The following is a 12,345-nucleotide window of genomic DNA, read 5'->3' as shown; positions in this document are numbered from 1 at the left end:
CCTGGAGCTCGGGTCCGGCTTACAGGCGATGCACTCGTTTCTGGTTTTCCTGTCCCCTGGCACTCCGTTCCAGCGGCAGCAAAGAGGTACAACCAGCAGGGAGAGGGGTTCTAGTCAAGTTCGTCTTGGGGTTGATTGGTCCCATCAACCCAAAAGAAGAAGTCGTCCATCCCGGGCTTCTCTAGTCTATTCAAAAATGTTGAGCTTCAGCACTGCAGCAGGGCTTCACCGGGCAAACCAACAGTCCAGGAGGTTGCAGCAAACTTCTCTTCCAGTTTCTTCTATGGTTCCTTCGCCCAGTTGTCGACTCTTTCCTTCTTTGCAAAAGACCTCACCTTTTATGCACGTTTCTCCCATTCATTCACAGCCTAGCTGTCACTCACACAGCAGGGTGGCTGTCCTCAAAGGACAGCCAGCTAGCCAATCACCTTTGAGTGCATTCCTGTAACCAAGGAGACAGGGCACCTGGAGTTTCAGGAACCTCCCTCGCTTCCTTCCCTGCCAGACACGCCGGAGCCAGAGGCAGGCTTCACCAGTGAATCCCGCCAAAGACAAAGCGAACAAAGGAACCAAACCTGGTTTGGCCCGTGGAGTAAAACCCAAGAATGACCTCACAAGCAAGAAATGGCGAAAAAAAGACCATGGGCATTTTGACAAAATGGGCACCCATGGGTGGGATACTGCAGCTTGGGGTGCAGCCTGCAGTAAAAACACACAAATGGTAGGAAAAATAAACCACTGCCACCAGCCATTAATTGTAGTGAGGGTAACAAAATTGTTGCATGGGAAAGTCGAAAAAGGGGATACTAAGTAACCCCTCCAGCACTCAATTTAAGATGGTGTGTGCTGGTTCTACAAAGAAAAAAAGTTAAGTTGAGTCAATTTCACTTTACTGCTCTTAGAAACCGTAGTTTATGGAAGAGAAGGTATTTAAAGCTTAAGAGAAATGCAAAGTATTTCTCTGTGACACTGCACTGAGGGTGATGTTTGTCACAATACAAACGGTGATGCCTATGGATAAAATCGATCTATTGACAGTTCTATACAGAACCATGCAGCAGGATGCGTTTGTTGGACACCCCCCTTTCCCCAAATATCCGAAGCACACATTATAATCGCCCATAATAACCGCAGAGGTCACACAGGCTGTTCGAGCCCTCCCCAGGAATAAAGCCCCAGGACCGGATGGGTTCACAGCCCTGTTTTACAAGAAGTTTTCCTAAGTCCTTGCTCCCCACATGGCGGCAGTGTTCAACTCCTTCATAGAGAGTGGGTATATTACTCTATCAATGAGGGAATCAACATTAACTATGCTCAACACATGTTATGCTCCTCATACCGGCATATAGCAGTCTTAAATTATGATGCTTGCATATTCTCAAAAATATTTGCTACAAGCTTGGCGGTGGTACTCCCTGGAGTAGTGGTAGCAGAACAGACAGGTTTTGTCCCTGGCCATCAGAGATTCCGGCGAACGGCTGATATTTCGGCCTGGGTGCGGCAACATAAACAGTCGCTAGCTCTTCCTTCAATCGACGCTGAAAAAGCATTTGATAGAGTAGACTGGGGATACTGGTCCAAGGTACTCATGGGGTTTGGGTTTGGCCCACGGTTTAACTGGTATTGGCTAATTTTGTTCTCCCCTCTAGTCAGATCAAGGTTAACAGGGGCTCGGTCTGCCCTCCTCTTCGCCCTGTTTAGTGTGCTCTTCGAGGGATATTCTTGGGGTGGAAGTGGCTGGTTACTGCCATAAGTTGGCGCTTTATGCAGATGACTTTTTTTTACATGCAGGACTAACATCTTTGCCCCATATCATTTCATTGCTGGACAGATTTCGTGAGGTCTCAGAGTTTAAGATTAATTATTCCAAATCTACGATCCTTAACATAACGGAATCACAGGGGACAGTGGAGTGCTTGATATATAGTTTCTATTCTTATGGACTTCCCATTCTCTGAAATATTTGGGCGCTCATTTTACAGCAAGGTACAACGACTTATGTGCAGCGAATATCCCACTCCTGTTTAATGGGGGCAAGCAGGATTTGGGAAGATGGGGTGTGTCTGAAATTTCATGACTGGGCAGAATAACGGCGATTAAGATGACCCTATTGAAAGATTGCTACACATAATTAAATTGTTAACAATTTGGATCCCTAGGGTAGTGCTGAAAGAATTGCAGACATTTTCAGATTCATATGACCGGAAAGCATCCCAGAGTTGCTAGACAAACGCTTATTACAGCAAGTGTAGCAGGGGGCTTGGCCGTACCCGATATTGAGAGCTACCTCTTCACTGCTCAAATTGCACCCGTCCTAGAGACTCGAAACGGCAAAGAACAACCAGAAGCATTGGGTCACTATTTAACAGGAGGCCCTGGGGTCCCCCATACATCATTGGTGCTGGTTCTCCCCAAGAGCTAGAAGGTTGGGTAGGCGACGGCTCCCAACAACGAACAATATAATGGAATACTGGGACAAGGCCACACAGTGATATGCTATGAATACTTTCCCCTCTCCTATGACAGGGATATTGGGAAACTGTGAGTTTCCCCCAGAACTGGGTAGAGGGCAGCTCCTTCGATGGTCTGAGGGTGGGCTTCACAGGTTGGGGCAATTGTTTCAGGATAACCTCCCTCTCATGTTTGACCAATGTAAGCAGACTTTTTCAGGTTAACTAAAGTTTTCAGGCACAGCAAGTTGTTGATCTATTCAGCTGAGACATTGGTTGTCCGGTGCAAATTTAACAACCCTGGGGAAGCGTGACAACCATTTTTGAAGACTTATTCATAGGAGACTCCCCCCACCCCCCCAGCAGCAAAACTGGCATCCTTATAAAGGGTGTTGAACTCCAAGCGGTTTAAAGCCCCACATGGGTACATGTTTAAGTGGGAGGACGACATGGGTAGTCCCATAGATTAATTAACATGGTACAATATCTGGACAAGAGCAGGTAAGGCTTCTCAGGCGGTTCAAATCAAGGAACGCGGTATTAAAATACTGTGCAGATGGTATCTGACCCCAGAACGGTTGCACAAAATGAATCTGCAACTCTCCCCCAATGCTGGCACTGTGGGACGTCCCCGGCTCCTTTCACATGTGGCGAGTGTGCCCTCAAAGATTCCCAAGGCCATTACAGACTAGGGGCCAGAGGGTCACACACTTATTGGTGGTGGAAAGACTAGCAAAGCACTGGAAGAGTCAGGGTGAACCGGACATTAGGGAATGGTGGCCAGAAGTCTGGTATGTGGCTGCAATGAGCAAAATAGAGGGGGAAATACAGGAGCTGATGCTGCAATACCTAGCTGACTGGGCCCCATTAATCGCATGTGTGAGCAGGGATCATAACCCCAATATTCATCACATGCCCCACGAGATGTCATCGTTTTCACTGCTATAGGTCACGGAACAGGTCTTAAATCATAAGTAGGCAACGCCAGGAGTCACCAAAATGTGCAGCTATATGAGTTCCATGTATGTGTTGTAATTAATGAGTATTTTTGCACCATCTCCTATACTATCCTTTCTATTTTCTCTAAAATGTTTTTCTTTTAATAGAAGGCAATGTTCTCATGTTTATACCCTTATGATTCACCATGAGCATTACTGATAATAAGTTGAGGAATTATATCTTGTTTTTGTGTAAGATCTAGGTAGAATGTACTGGTGATTGATGTATAATATAAAGTGCTTAATAAAGTTTCAATGATAAAACTAAAAATACATGAGAGAGAGGAAAAGGACTCACTCCAGGATAAAAAATAAAGTCCCAAAGTCCATTAAAAGAGCTGGGGGTCTAGAAGGAAATTAGCGCATACATTAGAATTCTCCCTAAAACCAGTACCTACCCCCAAGACTTAACTTGGCCTTCTTGTATTTATAATAAACCTTCATTTGTGTATAATACTTCTGGCTGTAAGTGTTTCTATTGAATCCCTGGTATACTACAGGTTCTGTGTAGTCTTGTACTGTCTCAGTTGAACCGTTTTTCTGAGCCCTTAGTTGGACTTCAGAAAAACTGTCCTAACAGTGAATGGGGAGGGGGCTGAGTGGTAAAAACTAACAACTAAGGCTTGAAAAGATGCCATAGTTCTACAGAACCTTCTCAGATATGTTCAGACTGAAGGAGTACAAACTCAAACGAAAGAGCTGGGACGATAAACCATCCAAAGTAATTAATGCATCTAAGTGACTGGGGGGAAAAAAGGAACAAGTTACTTACCTATAACTGTTGTTCTCCAGCATGGGTCTGGCATGGATTCACATGCTCATGAATATTCCCCGTCAGGCTGGGAATCCTCGGTAAAGAAAAAATCAGTATCAGTTTCGTTTCTGATCTGTCTTTCGTAGTAGTAACCAATCACTGATCTCTGCGTCATACTGACCACAGCCAATGACTGCCCTCTACCTAAGCCCCGCCTCTGGCAGCCATCTTCAGATTTGGTAGCACTTGAAGTGGCAGTATGACCAAGTGAAGAGCCGCAGAGGGGTAGGCGGGAGGGTTCGCATGTGAATCCATGCCAGACCCATGCAGGAGAACAACAGTTACAGGTAAGTAACGTGTTCCTTCTCCAGCATGGGGTCTGGCATGGATTCACATGCTCATGAATATAAGAATAAATAGCAGTAGACACATGCACAACCACGGGGGGGTGGCAAAAGGCTCAACATTAAGCAATACAAAAAACTCAACATTAAGCATCTCTTACCTCCTCACCAGGCTCATCTTAAGCGAACAGGTTGCGCAGCACTGCTTGGCCGAACCTGGACTCCTCCCTGGAATCCCAATCGACGCAGTAGAATCTCGTGAAGGTGTGCGTCGACCTCCACGTAGCAGCCCTGCAGATGTCCAGCAGGGGCACACCAGATAAGAACGCCGTAGTAGCAGCGATCGCTCTGGTAGAATGGGCTCTCGGACGGCCTGGCAGCGGTCGGTTAGCCAACCGGTGACAGCGCATGATGCAGCCGGAGAGCCATCTGGAAATAGACGACTTCGAGAGAACGTTCCCTTGATTCACAGGTTCAAAGTTCACAAACAGCTGTGATGTCCTCGGGAAACTCTTTGTGCGGTCCATGTAGAGCTCTAGCCACATCCAGCGAGTGCAAAGTCCTCTCAGCTGGCGACGAAGGAGACGGGAAGAAAACAGGTAACACCAAGGGCTCGTTAAGATGGAAGTCCGACGGCACCTTGGGCATAAAGGAGGGGTGCGTCCTAAGCACCACCCTCGAGGCATGGAAAGTCAGGTACGGTGCTTTGCAGGATAGGGCCTGGATCTCTCCCACTCATCTTGCGGAGGTAATGGCCACCAGGAACGCAGTCTTCCACGACACAAACTTCATCGGTGCGGAGTGCATCGGCTCGAATGGGGGCCTCCATGAGCCTGGTCAGCACCACATTAAGTTCCCACGCCGGGGCTGGGGCCTTCACCGGCGGGAACGACCGGAACAGTCTTTTCATAAACTCTTTTACCAGTCGATGAGACCAAAGGGACGTCCGTCCTGTGGTTCTGGTATATCTGGAGATCGCCGCCAGATGAATCTTAATGGAGACATGGGATAGCCCAGCCTTTGCCAGCGATAGCAGGTACGGCAGCACTTGAGGGGCCGTAATCCTTAGGGGGTTGATCTTCTGTGCTCGGCACCAGATAGAGAACCTCTTCCACTTATGACCGTAGCATTTGAGAGTCGAGGACACCCTGGCCTTTGCAAGAACCTCTCTGCAATCGGCCGGTAAATCGTAGCCTCCAAACTCTAGCGCTGCAGGAGCCAAGCCTGCAGGTTCAACGACGCCGGGTCGTGGTGGAAGATGGCGCCTCCTTCTCTGGAGAGAAGGTCCGCGTCCGCCAACAGCTTCATGGGAGGGGACGTTGACAAGTCCAGAAGGTCCGGGAACCACATCTGCCTCAGCCACGCCAGTGCGACGAGGATCATCCTGCACCGGGACCTCTTGAGCTGGCTGATGAGTCGAAGCAGCAACGGCAACTGAGGGAACGCATACAGGTATAGGCCGTCCCAGGGGAACGAGAACGCATCGCCCATGCTTCTCGGCTGGGGAAACCTGCTGGCGAACCTCTTGCACTTCGAGTTCGTCACTGTCGCGAACAGGTCAATTTGGGGTTTGCCCCATCTTCGGAAGAGTTTATCCACCTGATCCTGGCGCAGTTCCCACTCGTGACACGCGCGCAGCTCCCTGCTGAGCGAGTCGGCGATGGTGTTTCTTTCTCCTGCCAGGTGGAAGGGAACCAGGAACATCCCCTGGGCGACCGCCCAGTGCCACAGATCCTGTGCCTCCTTGGATAGGGCTGGGGATCTGGTGCCTCCCTGCTTCCGTATGTAAAACATTGTCGTGGTGTTGTCCGTGAAGATCCGCACCACCTTGCCCCTGAGCGACGGGAGGAACGATTTGAGAGCCCAGAAAATGGCTCGGAGTTCCAGGACGTTGATGTGCAGGAGCCTCTCCTCCGGGAGCCAGAGACCTCTTGCGTGGAGATCCCCGGTGTGTGCGCCCCAGCCTTCCAGGGAGGCGTCCGTCGTCACCGCCTCCTAGTACGCCGGCGTCTGAAAGTCCTTGCCCGCCGTGAGGTGTGCTCAAACGCCCCACCACTGAATCGCCCGCCGGAACCCCTCGTTGAGGGGGACCCCGTCTTCGAAGGTTCCCGTCGCCTGCATCCAACGGGCGTCGAGAAATTCTTGAAGAGGGCGCATCCGTAGTCTGCAGAGGCGCACCAGTTAGATGCAAGAGGACATCATCCCCAGGAGGGACTTGATGGACCTCACCCTGGCCACGTCTGTGGCAAGCAGGCGCTGCACCTTGCCTAGAATGGTCTTCGTCCGTTCTTCCGACGGGGCCGCCAGGCGCCTCACTGTATCGAGCTTCGCTCCCAGAAACAGGGCCACCTGCGACGGCACCAGGTGGGACTTTGGGTAGTTTATGGCGAATCCCAGGTCTGTGAGTAGCTGGACGGTCCTCGCAGTGTGTTCGACGGCGAGCTCCCTCGTCCTTGAGCGGATGAGCCAGTCGTCCAGGTAGGGGTAGACGTGAATCCACTGCAGGCGCAGCCACGCCGCCACTGGTGCTAGGCACTTGGTAAAGACCCTGGGGGCCGACTTCAATCCGAACGGCAGTGCTCTGAATTGGTAGTGGCGTCCCTGGACGACGAACCTGAGGAACTTTCGGTTACTTTTGAGGTTGGGAACGTGGAAGTATGCATCCTCCAGGTCCAACGACGATAGAAAGTCGCCTTCCTCCAGCTGTCCCAGTACGTGCTGGAGGGTGACCATTCTGAACTTTTGTGATCTGATGTATTTGTTCAAACGACGAAGGTCCAGGATGGGGCGCCAGCCGCCCGTCGTCTTCCTGACGAGGAAGTACCTCGAGTATACCCCGGAGCCCCGGAACCTCTTCGGGACAAGCTTGATGGCGCTTTTCCTGAGCATGGCCCGTACTTCCAACAGCAGTTGCGGGACGTGGTTTTCCTTCCTGGCCACAGGCGGAACGTGAGGGCACTTCTTCAGGAATTCGATAGGGTGTCCTCTTGCCAGGGTATCCAGCACCCAACGGTCGGTGGAGATGGACTTCCAAACTCCGACGAAGTTCGTCAGCCGGCCTCCCACCGGGGTGCTTCGGTGGGGGCCCGAGACCACGGCCGGGACAGTCCTGCTTGGAGGTGGTGGCCTTGCCGCCCTGCCGACCTTGCCGACGGCGGCGAGGCGCTCCCTGCTTGCCGCCACCCCTGTAGGCCTCCTGAGACGAGGAGCGTGCCGCCTGGCGGTAGGACGAGCCACCGCTGGATCCCTTGGAGGCACCCTGTCTGCCTCCGGAGCTCCGAAAGGGCTGTCGTTGCTGAAGGGCTCCTAGGGCTCGGGCCGTCTCCGTGTCCGTTTTTATGGCTTGGAGGGATTCGTCCACCGCCTTCCCGAACAAGTTGCTGCCGTCGAACGGCATGTCCAACACCCTGGTCTGGATGTCCTGACGGAAGTCGGTCGCCCGGAGCCAACCCCGTCGTCGTAGGCAAACACTGTTGCCCAGCTGGCAGAACCCGGTATCGGCAATATCGGTTGCCACCGTTATGGAGTGGTCCGACGCCACCTCGCCCCTCTTGCAGTATTTCCAGGGCCTCGGACCTCTTGTCGTCCGGCAGGAAGTCCAATATGGGGGCCAGCTTAAACCAGAGCTCTCTGACATAACGGGCCACGATCGTCAGGGCGTTGGCCGCTTTGATCGTCGTCGCTGCCGACGAAATGACCCGCCGCCCCATGGCGTCCAACTTCTTTCCCTCGCCGTCCGGCGGGGAATTCGACGACGAGGCTCCTGACCCCGCCGCTTTCTTCTTCGCCGCCGCCGAGACGACCGAGTCTGGCGTTGGCTGGGCCATGAGGCACAGGGGAACGGTTTCGGGGACCCGGTACTTCTTCTCGTACCGGTCCCGTTTGGCCGGTGCCGTGGAGGGGTTCTTGAGGACCGACAGGCCCTCCTCCCAGATGTCATCGATTAGGGCCACCGCGATGACCGTCTTCCTCTTGGCCTCCTGGCGCTGATAGAGGAAACCTTCCTTTTTCTGCTCCTCCGGGCAGAGCTGGAACAATTCGGACGCCCTGGTGATCATGGCGTGGAATGAGCCAATCTCGTCGGGCGGCGAGGCCCGTGCGACGGGAGACCCGTCCCGTCGTCATCGCCCTCAGAACCCGTCGTCGAGCCCAACGCACCGTCATCTCCCGACTCGTGGGAGGATGTGGAGGGAACTGTAGGCCTTACGGGGGCGAGCGGAGGAGAGGGTTGGGTCCTCCGTCGTTTATTCTGAAGACTTCCCGACGGGCCAGGTTGCGGGTCCTCCGGCCTGGGCCGTGGGAATCTCGTCCTTATCTCGGAGAATAAGGACTGGATGGCAGACAAAATGGCCGCCGAGCCATCCTGAGGCCTAGGATCCGGCTGCGCCGGAAGGGAAGGCCGCTCTTCCTCACCATCGTCGTCTTCCTCAGTTATCTCCCGAGGATCTTCCTGACGGGATCGAGCCTTCTCGAATTGGACTTCGAGGTTCCTCACGGCCTCTGTCAGTTCCTCCTACGAGGCTGACTCCGAGCTCGAGGAGGGCACTGTGCCCCCCCCTCGCTTCTTCCATCATGGCGGCCACGACGATGGGCTGAAAAGAGGATTCCCTCCTTGGCGGCAGGGAAACTTTAGTCCCAGAGGCGGTCTCCGCTGGCGGTGTCTCTGCCGGCTTGGCCAGAGTCGCCGCGATAGCCTCGATAGAGGCCCTCGCCTGCTGGGTAGGGGCCTTCACCACCTTAGGTGCGTCCCGGGCCCTTCCCCTTCGGGGGAGGGGCGACGCCTCGCTCCCCCTCTTCCGAGATCGGACGGGGCTTTTCCCGAAGCTTACCCAGGGTTTCGGAATTTCTCTTCCCCGAACCGGAGCGTTGGCTCGTGGTTGACGGCGCCGGGGAAGGTGCGCCCTGCATGGCGACCGAAGAGCCCGACCTTTCGGCGCTCCCGGAGCCAGCGGACTCGCAGCGCTTGGCCTGGTGTTGGGCCCCCGTCGCCAGGGCGCCCGCACAGGACTTAGAAGCCAGCTTGGACCCTTTCTTCTTCTTCTCACCTGTCGAGCCCTTCTCCAACCAGCTTGCGAGATGGGATCGACGGTCCCTCATGGTCCGCTCCGACAAGTTCTTGCAGAACTGGCAGTCCTTCTCTAAATGAGTCTTATCCCCATGAAGACAGTAGAGGCATTGCAAATGTTAGTCTTCCTTAAACACATTCTGCAGCCCGCATCCAGGGCAGTTGCGAAACAGATTGGGTCCGGGCGACAAACTCGCATCCTGGGCCATCTGGAAGTAGGCCGCGAATCTTCTGGAATCCTCCAAGAAGTTGATTCGACGAAATCTTCACCCTTGAGGGGCGTAGGAAATCCCGCAACGGGTAACCGTTAACGGGAGTAGAAACGGTGAAGCTTGAGGCTCGATTAACCGAAAAAAATGTGAAAATTCACCTGAAAAAGCACGAAACACGCAGTAAAAGCTCGAGAGCTAAGCAGGAGGACTCCCAATACTTGAACGTGCGGTGAAAATCTGAAGATGGCTGCCAGAGCTGGGGCTTAGGTAGAGGGTAGTCATTGGCTGTGGTCAGTATGATGCAGAGGTCAGTTATTGGTTACTACTACGAAAGACAGATCAGAAACAAAACTGATACTGATTTTCTCTTTACTGAGGATTCCCAGCCTGACGGGGAATATTCATGAGCATGTGAATCCATGCCAGACCCCATGCTGGAGAACTGACATTTGACACTGACTGAAAATGAAAGTCATTAGCTTCCCTGGTTTTGGGATTTCTGTGAACTTTGAGAGCCACCTGTTCATTATGGTGAGAAACTGTACACTGCCACGTTACTATTCATAGATTCGTAGCTTATGAACCTGAATCATTTCCCTCTCAAATTGACATGGCACTCATTTCTTGTGTCCTCCATTCATAAAAAGCAGAGAGCACCGTTGCTCAGCTAGAATTGGAAATTGTGCCATCACTGTACATTAGTGGCATGGCAGGGAATCATGCAATTCATGGGCTTCTCACTTTGTTGAATGAGTCTCAACCAACTTGTCTCCCATACAATAAAATATCATGTATACACATTTCTGCTGTGTTCCCAACGTAGAACAAATGGTTTGTCCTATACCTCAACTAAAATGCATAACATTTCATTTCTGAATTCTGAAGTGTATGAAAAAAGTTTGCTCATCAATAGTATTGTTTAGTGACCTGGAGCAGGCGAGACCTCCGCTGGACGATTCGATGGGGAAACTGTAGGCTTGGCACCACGTAGAGTACACTGGACTTTTGGGGACGTTCGGGAGGACCCTGTCCAAAGAAAAAGAACCTGTTAGGGCTACAAAACAATGATGCATCTACCATAAAGCCACTTGATTGAACACAATGCCACATACAATAAAACCTGCTAAGCCAAAAAAAAAGAAAAGTTCACTACATGCAAATTAAGTTTGGCAGTTCATCGGGTGAATTTCCCCTGCTGGACATACAGCACCATATCGTGTTGAGTTCAGACAGCTTTCATGTACAAGACTTTTTTTTTAAAGCGTTGACACAGACATGTACATAAGGAGACGTCGGTATAACCAACAGCCTTCCACAATATACCTTTAAGTATAAACTATCTCTGCAGATAATTTAACTGTACTAGTCCAGTTTGCTTTGCCCATTAGTTAGTACATTTCTTCCCCATAAAAATGGGACCACATTAAGGCGCACGGCAGTGTTTTAAAAAAAGCAGTGGGGCACGTACATTGCCAGCTCAGAACCTCCATTATGAATGTCCCCTCACCCCCTCACAATCACCAGCGTTAAAAACACAAGACCTTGAGCCTTTACCAGGGAAGGAGGGAGGCACTTTTGGAGGAAAAAGAACAGTGTACCAAGAGTACCATAGTCACTATAGGGAGTAACTAACTTACATCTCAAGGTAGATTAAAACACACCCTAACCGAATAGGGTGTAAAGAGATGCTACTGATGAGAAATAGCGGCATATGATAAAAACACATTTTTAAACTCCCAAGACTGGCTTGCCTGAACTGAGCATCTGCTCTTGAATTTGAAGTCAATGGATGAATGATTGCATGAAACATGCAGCTTGGGCCATATAGTAGCCTTGCAGATTGCCTCCATGGGAGCATGTCAACATTTCACGGATGCTGCTTTGCCCATACTAGGTGAGCATGCAAACCCTCTTGGCAAGATCATCCACACTAGAAAATTGCACAATGCACACACCAATACAATGAACTACAGCAGTCTTGAAGCCAGGGAAAACAAGTTAGGCAAGATTGTATGCAGTAACCCTGTGGGAGACTGCACCAGCCTTGTCCTCTTGGCAATAGGAACCCAACAGTTGGTATAAGCCTGTACTACACAAGTTGGTAGTGTGGCTCATCAGCCAGGCTCATCTCAAAAGGGGGCAATTTGAGCTGTAGGGTTGCAACAAAGTTTCACAGTGACAAGTATCCAAATAACACTTACACAAGGTTTCTTGAATAAACATTTATTAATTTAACAGTCAGTTTTAAAATAAGCCTTCTTTAGAAGAGAGCAAATATGCGACACTTAAATATACTTCAAAATACACACTCAGTTTCCGTAAATCAGTAGATGCCCTGTGGGGATGGCACACAGACACTTCTTACACCCTCAGGTGACTTCAATAGTAAGGACAATGTGGACATTGATTTTATCAGTGGTACATTTCGAGTAATACTGAGTTTGGTGGCAAAAGGAAAAGGTTAGGGAAGGAAACAATGGTTAACGAGTTTCTCAAACAGGAAAGCATGTTTGAACCCCCCA

The 12,345-nt window shown here is 51.1% G+C and overlaps 1 protein-coding gene across 12 annotated transcripts in view; it reads right to left on the bottom strand.

Moving 5' to 3' along the window:
* Window positions 1–12,345, bottom strand: part of ATXN2L (ataxin 2 like) — a 1,584,242-nt gene that overhangs the window by 821,666 nt on the left and 750,231 nt on the right. For all 12 annotated transcript variants that reach the window (XM_069652163.1, XM_069652162.1, XM_069652157.1 and 9 more), the window contains exon 10: window positions 10,751–10,849. In XM_069652163.1, coding sequence (XP_069508264.1) covers window positions 10,751–10,849 — 99 coding nt within the window. The remainder of the gene's footprint in view (window positions 1–10,750; window positions 10,850–12,345) is intronic.

The sequence above is a fragment of the Ambystoma mexicanum genome, chromosome 3p, assembly GCF_040938575.1.
Source record: "Ambystoma mexicanum isolate Mex_15411 chromosome 3p, UKY_AmexF1_1, whole genome shotgun sequence".
In the NCBI taxonomy this organism is placed as follows: Eukaryota; Metazoa; Chordata; class Amphibia; order Caudata; family Ambystomatidae; genus Ambystoma; species Ambystoma mexicanum.
The sequence above is the reverse complement of the archived record's forward strand: the minus strand, read 5'-3'. Positions and strand labels throughout refer to the sequence as shown.